At 37.7% G+C, this 17,023-nt stretch overlaps 1 protein-coding gene across 5 annotated transcripts in view; it reads left to right on the forward strand.

The window, feature by feature from the left end:
• The first annotated feature begins 6,135 nt into the window (after positions 1-6,135).
• The window catches only part of dclk2a (doublecortin-like kinase 2a), a 39,161-nt gene continuing 28,273 nt past the window's right edge, over positions 6,136-17,023 (forward strand). For all 5 annotated transcript variants that reach the window (XR_006010064.1, XR_006010065.1, XM_041983704.1 and 2 more), the window contains exons 1-2: positions 6,136-6,915; positions 10,599-10,936. Coding sequence is in view for 3 of the 5 variants with exons in the window: in XM_041983704.1 (XP_041839638.1) it covers positions 6,510-6,915; positions 10,599-10,936 (744 nt within the window). In the remaining 2 variants the exon portion in view is untranslated. The remainder of the gene's footprint in view (positions 6,916-10,598; positions 10,937-17,023) is intronic.

Here is a 17,023-nt window from a genome sequence, read left to right on the forward strand (position 1 = left end):
GTATATTAGCAAACAATTAGATAGATAGATAGATAGATAGATAGATAGATAGATAGATAGATAGATAGATAGATAGATAGATAGATAGATAGATAGATAGATAGATAGATAGATAGATAAATAGATAGATAGATAGATAGATGATAGATAGATAGATAGATAGATAGATAGATAGATAGATAGATAGATAGATAGATAGATAGATAGATAAATAGATAGATAGATAGATAGATAGATAGATAGATAGATAGATAGATAGATAGATAGATAGATAGATAGATAGATAGATAGACAGACAGACAGACAGACAGACAGACAGACAGACAGACGGGCAGACAAACAGATAGATAGATAGATAGATAGATAGATAGATAGATAGATAGATAGATAGATAGATAGATAGATAGATAGATAGATAGATAGATAGATAGATAGATAGATAGATAGATAGATAGATAGATAGATAGATCCAAATTAAAATATAAATGTAAATTATGTTATTTGGCTTTTGTTTAGCAGTTTTCTCTGATAAAAATTTTCTGAACCAGGTACTTGTGTTGTGACAGGCAACAGAATCACATAGGCTTTTCCAGGGTCATTGGATTCCCAGTGAAGCATGCAGACAGTCCCTGGCAGAGCCAGACCCTGGAAAGGAAAGTAAAGATGCCACCACTTGGGGGCACTAGAGTTGCACAGAAAGTGTGGCAGCCAGAGAAGAAGTTTGTGACTGTAGGTCCAGTTGGTCATGTACAAAACGTTCATGGCAGTAGTAATAAAAACAGTATACAAAACTCTACACTAGTGTTGAAGGAGCTGTGAAACTACTATTGAGCTTGGCCAATGCTGTGCTTGGTTTGTGAGTGACTTTGTTTGGTGCCCAGCTGAGTAAACTTGGTCTTGAACATTGCTTTGCCAGTAAAGCAATGTTCTATCAGTGTAATGCACTTGCACACGGAAGCAGTTTTCAGCCATGTATGAGGTAGACATAAAGGATAACACAAACAACATGCTCTCTGGTTCTCCAGTGAGTTGGTTTTATGAATAATGGAGAAAAGTCAAGCACAGAATACTCCCTTCGTTCATCCTTCATCACAAGTAGGTGTGAAGTAGAAAGTGAAATCAATTTGCTCTGACATTGATATTACATTTAGTTGTGGTTTGCAGACAACTCCATAACTACTGTATGTTTCCACTTCAGCAGCTTTTTACATTTTGTGTTATCATTTGACTTCATTTGTAACTTGAATTTTTCAATTATAGTCATTACGTCACTTTTGCTCATAAAAATACAGTCAGAGGGACAGATATTTTTTTAAATATAATGGGATGTTTTCATACTAAAATATAGTTTTTAATCATCTTTGAGTAAAGAAAGGTTCTGCATTAGCTGTTCATTGGAAAACACTAGAGGAAGACAGAGGATTCCAATGTTATCATTAGTAATGTTATCATTAGTAGTACTAGTATTAATACTAATACTATACTATTAATACTAATATTAAAAGTATTTTTTTCTTTTTAACTGACACTTTAATTTGGGTGAATGTTGTGGCACCTGCCTTGAAAAATCCCAACTTCCTCTAAATAAAAGGTTATGTTTTATTGTTATTTTACCTGTGCAGCACTTTGGGTACCTCTTGGTATGTGAAAGCGCTATATAAATAAAGATTGATTTGACTTGATTTGATTAAATGAGATCATAGACAAATATTTCTCACATATGAATGGATTTTACATACTTGCTCTGTTATATAGTCTGATGTATTAGGACCCTTGCAGCACCTCAAAGATGTCTCATTACAGAATAGATAAATGTAGACCGCAGTACCAAAGGTAAGGTATTATATTCTCAGGTCTCAAAATGAACAGCCCCAAGTATATTCGTAAGTCTTGTGAAGTTGGTCTGAAATTTAGTACAGCTTTAGTTTGCATTGTCTCCTTATGTTCTGTTAAGTGATTTCATCCCTAAGAAGAATTATACCCAAATCTCAAGGAAACGACATTATTAGCAGCAAACCAGACCAAAACTATACCTAATCCTAATCTAACTGCTATATTTTTAAAGAGGGAACATTTTCTATCATTGAGGGATTTTCTGCTCTGTCATTCTGTACAGGATTTCCCTTTGCTAGGGGAAAATACTTCCTTCGGTTCCTCCTAAGCAACTTCCTCCCGGAAAGGCTGCCCAGACAATGCATCCACACAGCTGGCTTTTCATTTTGAATTTACAAGATGCTTTTGTGATGCTTTATATATCCATCTATGTATCTAACTATCTAAAATGTGTACTTATTCGTTTTTTTTGGATTCGAGCATAACATGAAACTTATTAAACTTCTGATTGATCAATATGTTGACATAGTAAAATAGCCTGTTTTTATGTTTTAAGTTAATTTAATGTTCTTTAAAATCTAAAAGTCACGGATCTGTCTTTAACACTGGCTTGTACCAAACAAGCAAAAAATAATAAAGCCACATTTTCTGTTGTCCTGGCTGCAGGGATTAGGCTATAACTGAAAAGTGGGTGAACACATCCCCACCATTCTAGTCCTGCTTCTTTGACAGGCCGCATTGAGATTGTGGCGTCTTCCCGCAGGTGTTGCTGATGATTGTTGTGTTTTCTTAGAATCCTTAGGATGTCTACGGTTTCCTAACAGGTGAAGAAGCTGGTTGTCTGGTTTTTCTATTTAGGTTTGATTACAGTTGTTTTGGTTGTTTTCTACCTACTGTTTTGCTCTCCATTTTTCTATCTTTTCTCTTCCCTTCTCTCCTTTGTCCACTTTCTTCCTTCTGTTTTTACTCCGGTCTGGTCCAGCAGTTATGAGTAAAATTGGCAAGAAACTTCCTTTTAAATGTTAAACTTAATTAATAATAAAGAATAACATTTAAGAGTCCCATATTCAAAAGGCTCTTCTTGGCAAAGTAAATTTGCTCGGCACAATACAGCAGCCAGACCATCATTCTGCTGTCTATGTTTAGGCCAAGGTTGCTCACCTCACCACAAGCAAGAATGTCATTCACAAGACTCCAGTCCCCACTTCATGGCAACTGGCATGAGTACCACTGGCCTGAATTCATTCATGGTGGAGGGGTTTGTCTTTTTTGGAGCTAGTACAATGATGAGGCATTTAAAATTACTGTGGACTACTGCCTGGTTTTAAGACAGGTAAAAATGTCTACATACAGAGTATTGATCTGCACAGGCCCTCTGGACTGGGAGCAACACTATCAGGACCCTAAGTCTTGTAGGGGTCATCAGGACCGTCAGGACCTATGTGGGTATCACCTTAGAGGCAGTGTCTTCTGCCTTTTCCTGATCTTCTGTTTTATGCCTCCATTTAACCAAGGTTTTTGGTTTGGAAACACTCGCACAGCTCTGGGAAAGGCACATATAGTTGTAAACCAGCTGATATAGTCACTCACCACCTCTGTGTATTCATGGATGTCACGTATGGCCACTTTAAAAGGTGTTCCAGTCTGTAGCCTCCAAGCAACCCTGCAGACTAGCCTCTCCAAGTGTTAACTGTTTTAACTGTGGCTGGTTGTGCATTCAGCCTCTTGGAGTAGGTGGGCTTAAGTCGGAATGTCATCTAGTCAGACTTGCCAAATTGGGGTTTTGGTTCAGTGATAAAGGTATTTCTGATATTACTGTAGCAGTGGTCCAAAATCTTACTCTCCCTGGCAGGAAAAGCCACAAACTGAAACAGTCTTGGTATGTTGTTCTGAAGGTGATTAAGGTTTTCTAGAATAATAAAAGCAGCTTTGGGATTTTTGTTTTCATGCTCATTGCTCATGTCATGTAGCTCCCCGAGTACAGCCTCCTCAATGGTGGAGTGTCTAACTTCAGGTTAGAATCTCCACACTCTCAGAACAATATTTGGAAATAATCGTACAGTGGGTACACCAAGTTTGTTTGATGAGCACAGCCATTCCTTCACCACGGGTCTGCTCCAGTCTTCCTTGTCGGGTGTCCTCTCCCCCAGCCATGTTTCACAGAAGCACAGCATGGATCAATCCTGCAACTCTTTCTCTGGAGATCTGGAGAGCGGATGAGCTCCATGCCCAGCTGGAACCACCAGTTACAATAAGATCATGTGCTTGTCTTTTCTAGGTATGACAACCCTGAAGAGGACCTTACAGAACAATGTCTTGTCATTAAAATTGCTATGACTTTGACTGTTTTTTGTTTGTTTTTTTTGTCTTAAATTACAAAGTGTCAAATTTTTTAAACCAGAGTTTCCACTTGTTGCACTTCTACAAGTATTTGAACTGGGGTCAAATTCAGAGTTTGGCCAATTTTTAGTTATGAAATGTTGCTGTACTTAAAATCTTTGCAATACAGTATCATCTGGCTGGTCAATGTAAAACAAAGTTTGGCAAACCTTGACCTGTCGCTTTAGTGTAGGTTGTGATACAAAGGCCCATGTATTTATTTAAACCTTTGAAACAATTATCTTAAACACGATGCATTACTCCAAAAGGCTACAAGGACTGAAATGGTCTGTTTGAATGTATTAATGTTCTATGGATACTAAAACACCGGAACTTGAAGATCTTGAACTATTTTCCTCACCTGTTGGAATAGACTGGGTTGAGTAAAGGTGGTTGAAATCTGGGAAAGACTCCTGCAATGAGAATCTTACACACTGAACTGTGATGCAGGTTTGCAACACGTAGTGCTTTACAGGCTGCTTTTCTACAGCAAGAAAAGTCTTGACTAAACCAGAAATGCAACACTGCCATTGAGAAGGTAGAGCAGTCTCTACAATTTGAGTGGTGGCCATAAGCCTCAAGGGTCTGTACTCCATTTCTCCTTACACTATACCTCAGACTTCCAATACAACAGTCCTATCATCTACAGAAATCTCTGCAGATGTGGGGTGTATCAGTGGACAAATGGTTCAGAAGTGGTCACTTTGAGATAGTATGGAAACAATCACCTCGTCTTGAATATGTGACTTCAGGAAAAACAGGCAAAGCACTGTTTACATACTAGAAATGGAGAAATACAACCTTGGCATTTAGCTGGACAACAGATTAGACTGAAAACAAAAGCAATCTACAAAAGGGACAAAATAAATTAAGCTGAGCTCAACGTCTTTATCAAAATGGTTCATATCTTTTATAAGTGATCAGCTTTGCAGCCATCTGAGACTTGAGCTGAACAAATGGATCAAAAATGCTGGTTCTGTGCTGGGGATAACTCTGGAGCTGATTGTCCAGAGAACAATGCTGCACAAGCTGTTGAACATACTGGACAATTCTTCTGATCCCCTCAACACAATGGTGAGGAAAGTGTTTTCAGCGAGATACTTTGTCAAGCTCACTTCAAGACAAAGATACAGGAGATAATTCCTGCCAGTAGCCTTTTATCTTTGGAAATAAGGCATAACCAGTAATTGTTTTTTTTTATTATTTTTATTTTTTAACCCTGCTACAACATTGCAATTTCTCTCTGGGATTAATAGTGTATTTCTGTGTAATTTCCTTCATCTAATGCAAAGAAACATCAACGTTGGCCTACAGTTTTGTTTGTTTTTTTCTTTTCAGCTTTTCCTATCTACAGTTGTCTCAGTGAATCAACTGCCTTATAAAACTTTATCTGCTGGATCCTCTTCTCTTACATCAACTAACTTATGGTTCTCTTTCACTACATCCATAAATCTCCTTTTTGGTCTTCCTGCCTGACAGCTCAGCATCCTTCTACTGATATGTTCACCAATCCTCCTCTGTATATGTGCAAACCATCTTAGTCTGGCTTCTGTCTCCAAAATGTTAAAATGAAACAAATAGTTGCAGGCTGCTCCCACTTCTGTGAGCTAAGACATTTAAATGAAAGCTATTTAAATAATATTTAATTGATAATCTTACATGGTTAAAAATGAACACGGTGTCTATAATTAAGCAGTATGGTTTGGTATTATTTTATTTATGTTTTTTATACATGCTTGTGCCCAGCCGGATGTTATTTGTGGGTGATTTTGACGGTTTCAGCACACAACTTCATTGTGTCTTCCACATACAAATAGAACAATAGGGAGCATTAGGACCCCGAGGCGCAGGAGGCGATCTCCCTCCTTCTCATTACACACGCATCTGACAGCTTGTTCAAACGGCCGGATGGAGAAAGGATGTGAGAAGTAGGTGGCGTGAAAATTAAGTGTTGTGTGCTGTTTTAGAAAAACTGCGTAGTTTTTTGTTTATTGTTGGATTTTTTTTTACAGTAACAGGTCCACTGCGATGTCTTTCACACGCAGTAGTTTACTAGTCGACACATCTTTGACTGGAGAAGTCCAAGACATCGCTCGGATTGTTGCTCCTGTTAATTTGCTTTATCAGCTCCACAAAAATTAATTAGAACTTTTCACAACGGACTTTTTAAAAGTTGAGACACACTTGCAGGATTTTTTTCTTCTTCTTCTTAGAACGACCGCATCGATCCCTCGGCTTATTGGATAAAAGTTGTTCTTTTGTTGGGATTTCTTTTAAAACAAAGTGAGAGAGACATTATGTCTCTAAGCAGAAGTATCGAATTTGAACACTTCGAGGAGAGAGAGAAGCCACATCGGACACCGAGGACCAACTCAGGCTCCGGGTCTCAGTCTGGCTCCAGAGGCAACGGTCTGGTCCCCAGCCCCGCGCACAGCGCGCACTGCAGTTTCTACCGCACACGCACGTTGCAGTCTCTTACGTCTGAGAAAAAAGCTAGAAAAGTGCGGTTTTATCGCAATGGTGACAAATACTTCAAAGGATTGGTGTATGCCGTGTCCAGTGATCGGTTCAGGTCCCTGGATGCTCTGCTTATGGAGCTCACGCGGTCTCTGTCAGACAACGTCAATCTTCCTCAAGGAGTCCGAACCTTATACACGTTGGACGGGGGCAGGAAGATCTCCAGCCTGGATGAGTTAGTGGAGGGTAAGGTTTATGGCGAATGTAAAAGCCAAGTATGGGAGCCAAAGGAAAAAAAAATGCAATGTACAGTTGCAACAAAAAATTGGGTCAATAAGAAAAGTTTTAAGTTATTTTGTTTGTTTTAAAAAATAAAACCAAAAACGTATAAAAGCTACCTAAACCTATATCTTAAATCAGATTTTGAACTATTTTTTTTTTTTTATTTTAATCGTGACGGTACCGTTCATGCATCTTTATAAATGACATAACTGCCCTGACATGTTTGACCCAGTAAAATGCATGCAGACAGGCACACAGAGACTCCTCCTCAGTGCAGCTTGCAGGACAGAGTTCTGTCAATGTGCAGGGCTGTCAGTTGATCTGGAATACACATCCTTTTTTTTCTTCGTATCAGCAAGCTTATTTGGCCGTGAAAGTGCTCTATGTACCACTTAGTCTGTTAAATCCGTCATATTGATTACACCCTTGAGGCTTTAAATATGAAAATTTGCCCACTTCAGAGAGCTTCTAAATGGCTTTTATCTTATTGGTGGTCATGCACTGCAGAAACAAAATGCAGTGACCTTTTAAGTTCTACTACTTTTTCACCCCTCAGAGTCAGTGACCTCTCAAATAGTTAATTTCATGTTCAGCCCTCCAGCATCTGTCTGCACTGTAACCTGCCTGCAATCCCTTTAAAGCAAGATAACCATTTGGCCACTCGTGTCTACGAGCAACTGCAGTTATTTTCCGTATACTGGTCTGTTTTAATCTGGCATCTTCCTAAATTTAAGTCTCTAGGCTACATTCGGTTCTTGGTCCCGATCCCTTGAGTAAATGGAAAATTTGGGCCAACTGCTGATCTAGATTCTGTTGCAACTCTTGCTTGACAAACTAATTTGTCATTTTGTCTGTCATTGGTTGGTTAGAGATGGGGAAAATGTTACTGTGCAGCTCAGCACTGTATTTATTGATTGAAGCCTGCTGGGAGTCTTTTGGGTTAAAACCAACTCACATGTGAAGGTGGTTTTGGGATTTGGGGGGGGGGGATCATAATCTGCTAGGAGGGAAATATTTTTTTTTCCGAAGGTTCTTATTAGTGATTGATCCTTTATTTATTTTTATATCAGCTAAATTAGTAAGGGAAATCTAGCAGAACATTTTTTTTTATTTTTTTTTTTTTTTGTTGGAAGTGACTGCATAAAGCCAACAATTTTGAACTTGTCACCCTTGACTGAGCCGGTCCTGTAGTTTATGACAAAAGCTAGATACTGAAATATGTACACTCACCAGTTGAGGCCAGAGATTTAGAATAATACGACAATGCAGAGGACGTTAATGAGCCTATCTTTAATAGATTCACTTTTAGAGACCAATTATTCAAAAATATGTTTAAATTTCTGATTCTTCAAAGTTCCTGCAGTGTGTCTTCATGCTGAAACTGAGCTGAAAACTTTCCACACCAGTCATTGTGATATTAAATTACAGGAAATGCACAGGTACAGTGTATTAATGATTGTTGCATTCCAGTTATGTGGGAGATCCTGCTGTTTGTTGATTGTTGAGGTGTACTAGAGCTCTTAACAGGAACCTAGACTTCCTTCATGTCATTAATTACATGTGCTTTTCATGCCGTGACACTTAAGAAGCTCTGTTGTGAAAACAATTTCTTCTTTGGCTGTCAGCAACCTTTTTATAGTCAGGACATTTGCACAAAATCTGTGGCTGTTTTCTGATGCTGCTCTGATTTTGGGTTGGTGACGGCTGTGAGACTGCTGCAGTGGAAACTGCTGAACTGATTTGACAGCCTTGTTAATGTTGACCTCATCTGTTGTCCATATGAGGACAACAGCCAGTGGTGGCCGGCTATGGCTCCTATTACATTTACTAAGAGACTTCAGGGAATTGACTTGTCACCCGTCACCATTTGAGGGCTTTTTAGTATTCTGTCATTTTCCCCCTGATGAATGATAACCTCAGTTATACACTGTTTTTCATGGACATCCTCAGCTCTGTCCCCCCAGCTGCAGCCTAGCCGTTTAATTAGCTTTTGGTTAATTGCACGCTTAATAAAACTTGGTATCATGAGACACTTCTTCATTTGGCCTTCTTGTGCTGTAGCTCATTTCGCTTGTCTTGACACACATCTAGCACCTGAAATTTGATGAACATATCAGATTCTCCAAGCTTAAATTAAACTTATCATTTACATACATGTTTGCCTATAAACTAGCATCTGTAGACAGCCTGATTGACTTGTAGTTTCTATTGTAGACCTACTGATGGCACAGTTCTTATAATGACGCAGAGGTGGATCCATTAATACTTTAATCACTAATGCAGTACTTTGCAGGATATTGGCTCCATTTTGCGCTTTTTTTTTTTTTTCAAACTTGAAAGACTAAAGCCTTTTCAGTCTGTGATGGTGTAAATATCTTCAACAAATGGTGCTAAATATTTGTTGGACTAAGTTTGATTGTATGTCTGCAGAGTGAAACATGCTTGTTTATATTTGTTCCACAGACAGTTTTGTAAGGAATGCAGCATAAAAAGAGAGTCTTTCACTTTTCCACTCTGTTGTTGCGGTGGAAGAGGAGAGCAGAGAGGAATCACAGATCCAGCAACACACATTTTTCCTTGTGGTTCGCACTTATCGACCCAGTGCCTGAACGTGTTTCATAACTTTGTTCTTATGGGAAATATTTGTGTGTTAATGTGTTGAAATGGGAATGCCAGCAGAAAAAGAATAAAATGCTTTGTTTTGGAGGAAAGCCAGTGCAGAGGCTCAGCAGCTGAGAGGGAGAGAGGACAGTATTATACTGACTCTCAATGTGCTTGTTTGTTTCATCTGACGAAAGTTAACTGTTTGTTGGTCAGCTGATTCCTCCAGTGACACATGGAAGCCATATTTTACAGGGAATACCCTGTGTGTTAAAGATGCTTTTGATTATCACAATATATATATATTACTTGACCTGTGTTTCTGCACATTCTTTACTGTTTAAACTTCAAGCTTTGAGTAAACGTTCAGACTTGAAGCCTTGAACTTCTTTTATTTTTCTGTATATTTTATACAAAGTGCGGTAAGTTGAGAAAACCTAAATTAAATTAAAAATTTGTGTCCCTGCCCCTGGTTTTTAAAATGTGTAATCCCTGTGGTTACACATACACACTGTTTTTAAAGTTTTTTTTTACAGGAAGACTTGTTCAAACTACTTGAGGAGCTTTTCATTCTGTGGATTCAGGCTGCGTGACACCAGACTGGAACTGGTGTTGAGATACTATGCATCACTTCTTGCTGGAGTCCTTGCAGTCTTTACTGGATTGCCTAAATGATATTTAGAAATACGCTTAAGTTCAATAAAATTGACAATCATTTTATTTGGATGTCCGGACCTTGTGAACATCCCAGTGCTGGCCTCTCTTCACTGGCTTATTGTTCTTCTCAGGAGTGGTTTTTAAGATTTTATTAGTGGTTTTCAGACTCATGATGGTCTGACCCCAGCTTATCCAGAAAAATAAAAAAAACATTTAACATTGATTTCCTCTTTGTGGCATCTGATTCAAGTATAGTTGGACACATGTAGTTAATGAATGACTTTGTTTTTTGGCTGTTTGAGGTTGATATATATTTAAATATGTTATATAGCCCTTAAAGTGGACAATTTATTTGTTTTAATTATCTAAAAATATCTTTTCTTTTCCAGGTGAAAGTTATGTGTGTGCCTCCAATGAACCCTTTCGACGTGTGGATTACTCCAAGAATGTCAACCCCAACTGGTCAGTAGGCATCAAGACTGGTACGTCTCGCTCCCTGTCCTCTCTCATCCCACTAAAGAGTGAACTGCAGCGTGAATCTAAGGACTTCATCAAACCCAAGTTAGTCACAGTTATCCGCAGCGGCGTAAAACCACGCAAGGCGGTCCGAATACTGCTCAACAAGAAAACAGCTCACTCCTTTGAGCAGGTTCTCACTGACATCACGGATGCTATCAAGTTGGACTCTGGAGCTGTGAGAAGACTGTATACTTTAGAAGGCAAGCAGGTAAGTTGGATGTAAGTTTTTTAAAAAAAAAAATCACATTCGAGTGAACTACATGTGAAACAGCATCCACCCGTGTGGCGGTAACTGCAGCTCTGCTAATAAATTCACTGACAGTTGAAAACCTATACATTTACATTGTTGTGTTTATTCTTAACAAACCACTGACAAAATATTTAACGCAGCACTTTGCAGCTGAAAAGAGTTACAAATAAGATAAAACTGGAAGGTGTTGGTGTAAAAACCAGATGGAGCTGGAAATCAGGGCTTATCTCTAAAAACTGCTGCGATTTCCAAGTTTCAGCTATCTCAGCAGTCTAGCTGATTACGATCCAGTTAATCATCTATCCATGATTATGTTCTTTATTCCAACAAAGCAAGAGTAAATACCCCTAAGAGTGCAGGTCTTTTTCCATATCCATCAGTAACTCATCTGCTCCTGTGAAGCACCATATGAGACTGTTTGTGCTATAATCTTGTCCATATGGGACACATATATATATATTAATGCTTCCATTTGAAATTCTCATCAAGGGCTGAACACATGGTGGCCCTCATGAAAAAGATTTATGTTCATGTCTCATCTGGAGGCTGCATGGTGGTGTGGTGGTTAGCATTGTCATGTTGTAGTAAGATGGTTCCTGGTTAGTAACTTGATGGGGCCTTTCTGTATAGATTTGCATGTTCTTGTCTCTTTTCCCAGTGTACCTTGGTTCTCTCTGACTTAGTGCTCTGACTTCCCACATCCTAAAACCATACATGTTAAATGACTAAGCAATGCATGGTCCTGGTGATGGACTGGTGGCCTGTCTGGGATGTTGATGAAGAACAATGTAGGAAAATTAAGTAGTATTAATAAGTCTTAATAGCTGTTTAATTGTATTGCTTTTGTTACAGAAAAGTGATGATTACAGATGCATAATTTTGTTAAAAATACACAAAATATCAGTGAGCCTTTTACAGTGAAATTTGTGCAGAACCACAAAAAATGATTTTCTTGGGTTAAAGTTAAATGAAGCTTAAACAGTGAGAAGACCGAAAGAACAAAACTGCTTTCTGGACCGGAGTCCAGACAGACGACTCATCAAAATTTTGATCCTCATCACCTCTGTCAGCACCAACCCAGCATCCTTCTGTCAGGCGAGCACTGTTCAACATCTGATGACTTGTTAGGATTACATAAGAAAACAGTACTGTATTTATACACATTACCTCAAGCTAGAAACTTCTTGCAACAGATGATTCTGCACTTTGTTTCCCACAATGTGACAACAAGCAGTGTCAGCATATAAACGTGGTACTGAGACAGCTGTACACACTTCAGATGGTGTGTAACATCGGATACTGGTAAGTTTTAAAAACAGGGTAGTAAAATAAAAAACTGATTCACGTCTATGTACATTAATGCTGCACTAAAAATTCCCAACTCATTTGGTCAGATTAATGTGGCATGCAGTCTCGATGTGTCTCTGCTTCCAAATCTTAGGAAATTCCAAGTATTCCAAGACTCTTAAGTCACGCACACCAGCTGTCCTTCCCATGCATTTTTGCCTCGAATTGCCAAGGAAGATGTATCATTTGGCTTTACTGGGCACACTGACAAAGTGAAGTGACTCGATGTGTTTTCTACACTTCTTTACCACTGATTTAGAGAGTTAAAAAAAATCATTTAACTAGAGAAAAAACAGGCGGTATATCAAAAAGATTAAAAGGAACTTTTTTAAAGAAGGCAGCTTCAGTTTGCAGAAATGTGGCCGTGTGTTAAATGTTATTTTGTCTGTGTGAATTTAACTTGTGGTGGAATTGGTGAAATAAAAACTGACAGCTTCATCATTGTTTGGATGGAGCATCTTTCAATATATATGTGCGTATATATATGTGTGTATATATATATATATATGTGTGCGTATATATATGTGTGTATATATATATATATATATGTGTGTGTATATATATATATATATATATATATATATATATATATATATATATATATATATATATATATATATATATATATATTGTTTTAGTTTATCCAAATATAATATAGTGATATTTCATACAAAATTCCTATCATTAGTGCCTTATTTTTTAAATATATACCAAATTATTTATGAGTACATTTATAGATTACATATAAATGCACTAAAACCAAATTTGTGGTCATAGGGAAGACTGTAGAAATCCCAACATCATTTAAATTATTATCTGTAATGTTATTGCTTAACAGCTTCAAGGTAAACCTTCTAAACCAAACAGCAGCTCAGACGTGTCTGTCAACCATAATGTTCTTTTTTTTTTATCATGCTGAGAGTAAATCATGGCCAGTTCAATACCAAAATTTAGAATATGTCACAATAAATTCTGTTTGGCTGTTGAAGAAAATCCTGATTCTATTTTAATATGTTTTAATATAACATAAATAAGTAACTTAAGTAATGAGCCACAGCAGTTAAGCTTCTGTAGCTATTCAATGCCTGATTTTTGATAATTACTTTAGGTAGCACAAATGAGTCTGATCAGCCTCTTTTTACTGATTATGCAGCTCTATGCAGGAGATTGTATCCAATAACAACCCCAATAGATATCTTTTTAGTTTGTGGTTACATTTTACATTCTGCTGTTAAGAAACAAAATTTATTTCAAGTCATTATTGTTGCTATTATATCTGGTGCAACATGACGGTAGCTGTACAGATGTGTTTAGGGTGGCTCAGGTCTTAGTGGCAGTAAAAATGACTTTTCTTTTCGACTTGTCATGCTCTCTTGGCTTCAATAGGATTGACTCTGAATTGGATTGAGTCTAAATCAGAGGTTTAACCCAATAAGCTTGTAACCTGATCCTGAGACCAAAGCTGTACACATCAGAAGACCCTGTCCATGTTGATTGTCAGATTAAGTTGCTGAGGCCTTCCTTTAACTTAAGCTGAGATCAGTTTTTGTCCATGATAAATACTCACTGAACTGAATGAAGCATGATCATCTTAAAGGTCAGTTTGTTTTGGAGTATCATTAGGGCGCTTCCTTACCTCTATGAATATGAAAGGGTTGGACACTTTGTTTAATGCAATACAACTCACCAGTAATCCTACTACCACCAAATGATGGTTGAATGGAGTCAACACTGCTCTGAAACACTTCAACTGAACCTAGAATTTCGGTTAAATTAACATTTATTTAGGTTATTTGCATTACTTTTATCAGGGACTACTTTAAAAGGTGGCAACTGATTGTACATAAGCAATATTCACATTCCAGGTTGAACAAACTACAGATTCTATAAAAAGGTCTTCTCATCCCTCACACACCCATAAACACATGCAGACATATGCACTCCAAATGCCTTCCAGCAGCAGCTCACCATCTGCTCCTCCAAAATCAAATCAGAGGTCCCAGCCACCTGGTCTGCAGGCGCTGCAGCCTAACCCCCCAAATACACTCCTGCACACTCATATACGCACATAAACGCATGTACAGAAACCCCCCAACTGGGATGCTGGCCACCACCAGATAATTGGAACTATAAGCTGCAAAGAACAGTTAAAGTGCAGCTGTCAGGTGGGTTTGTGTGCTCATGGATGTGTAATTGTGGGTAAGTGTGCTTGCACAATACACCTCTGTCCACCCTCTCTCCTTGAGTCAAAGCTGCTCTTGAGACTGACTGTTGATAGTAGATGTTGGTTATCAGGGCCAACAGAGTCAGCTGCTGCTTTTCAGAGAAAACCCTGCTTTACATCTCAAAGCTGACTGGGCAGGCAGAAAATAAGATTGTCCTTTTTTTTGTTGTTTAGTGTGTGCATTCATTAATTTGGGAAACAGTTCAGTAGTTACTGCTTTTTTCTCTCTTAAATGTGGTTTTCACTGAGAAATTGAACGGTAAAAAGAGTGTGGCAGAGAGCTTGGTGAACTGGTGAAAAATGGAAGTATTTAAATGGAAACCATTCATTTGGAAGCAACGGAAATTAGTCCAGCTCCAATCACTGGCTCCTTTCTTACATCTGCTCACAGGCCTAGTGTTGTAGGAGTAGATGTATAGATGTACAGTGTAAGAGCAAAGAATTACCTTGGCTACACCAAGTTACATAATACTATGAAGTCAGATGCATAGACTGCTGAAAAATGTCTTTAAAAACACTTCTGCTCACCTCTTCTCCACCTGTCCCCATTCTCAGTTTACAGCCATACCACACAGAATATATTTTATATGATTTATTTGTAGTTACATAACTTCTGAAAAGTAACATGCATTTCCTGTGAATATTTATTTAAATACTACATCCACTTGTTGTGTACTTCATACACTTGGGGAAATGATGTAAAATAATCAGATTGCTGTCTTCAGAGATGTTTTTGCTTGCTCTCTCTCATGAACAGACGAAAGGCAAAGCTCTGCCTTGTCAGCAACCTTTATTTATTTATTTGTGTAGCACTGTGATTAGGGAAAGCTGAATTCAGCCCAGTTTCTCTGTCCCTTTTACCTGATTTAGCCTTTAGTCCAAGGTGACCCTCATAAAAAAAATAAAAAAGGTAGTCTGTGTGTGTGGTTTTATCAGTAAAACATAAGCGATCAATGTGTTACACAGTGAAATCCCATTTTTGCCATGGATTAATACTTAGTGGGCAGTGTGATGGGAATTATTGATTATTTTATTCTTACTTTAGCAAAGGTTGTGGATTAAATAAATAATTCAAAGTGTGTTGAATTTCTTGTGTAATATTTAGAACTATTCAGACAGTATGCCATGTTATACATCCTCCAGTTTGTTTGTCTGACAATACTTTCTGAGAAGCAGTGAAGATGCAACCTAATGAAACTTGTTGGTAAATGTCTGTTTTTAGAGTCACTTTAAGGATAAACTTATGATCGGTTGGATTGCAATGTGATAGCTGAAAATATCAATTTTTCTCCTGTTCCAAAGTTGGCTTTTAAAAACAGTTAACATACATATTGGAAAAAAAAAAAGATTCAAATACCCTCCTCCTTATGGAAGAAAAAGAGATTGTTCTTCTCATATCATTGTAAATGTATCCACCCATCTATTCAATACTCTACATTTGTCTCTGGATGTTAGCTGCTTTAAACGTACCAATGTACTAAATGTTTTCAGTTTACTTGAACCACTCATTAATACAGAGCACCTTTAGAATTTTAACCAATCAGCACTTAATTAACTTCAATCTCTGTCGACCAATGTATGTTTATATAGTCAGATGCATATCCACAGTTAAAATAGTCTCTATTAGCTGGATTTTACAACAGTTTTCATTAGTGTACCTGGTTAAGTAAATGATGAGACATTTTGTACTGAAATAACTTCCTTTGATTCATTTCCCAACTTAATTCCCCTCCTCCCCACTTCATCTTAAGATTTTGAAAATTTATCCGCTTCGGCATGAAAAATAATTTAAAAGTCCCAAAATAAGTCTGCCTTTCACAAACCTTTTCACTTATTGATGTTATCAGGACGACAGTCTGTCTGCCCGTTAAGAGGAGCTGGAAACGGACCTTGGGTCATTTAGATTGCAAGGCTGAAAGGCTTGTTTGTCTGAAACCTTTAAGGGTTTTTTCAATACACAAAGCATGGAATGGAAGAAGGAAATGGATTGTAGCATAAACGATTGTTTTCTTTTGTATCTCCATTTTCCTCCAGTTAATGAGACTTTCACTTTAACTTCTATAATAAACTGGAGATGGGTTACATGCATGAACTGATTGCTTAATTTGGTTTTCCTCATTTTCCAACTTTTCCTCTTTCCTAGTCTTTATCATTCCTGTGATGTTAGAACTATTTAGACACAAGGGAATTACTGTATGTGTAGAGTGTGCATAACAAAAGTTTAAGGTCATTCATGGACCACAATCTGGCTGCAGCTTTTCAGGGCACATAGAATTTGATGTCATGCTCCATAAGAGCAGCCGACTGACAGTATAACGTTTTTTTTCCTCATTGTAATGTAATTTTCTATATATGAGTCTTTAAAGTAACAGTAAAAATAACAGATCAATGTGCATTTTCCATATTTAACTAAGAAGCACCATATCTGTAATCAAGCACCGCAGCAAAGCTCTATACCTGCCCTTTTTCAGCTC

The sequence above is a fragment of the Melanotaenia boesemani genome, chromosome 4, assembly GCF_017639745.1.
Source record: "Melanotaenia boesemani isolate fMelBoe1 chromosome 4, fMelBoe1.pri, whole genome shotgun sequence".
NCBI lineage: Eukaryota > Metazoa > Chordata > Actinopteri > Atheriniformes > Melanotaeniidae > Melanotaenia > Melanotaenia boesemani.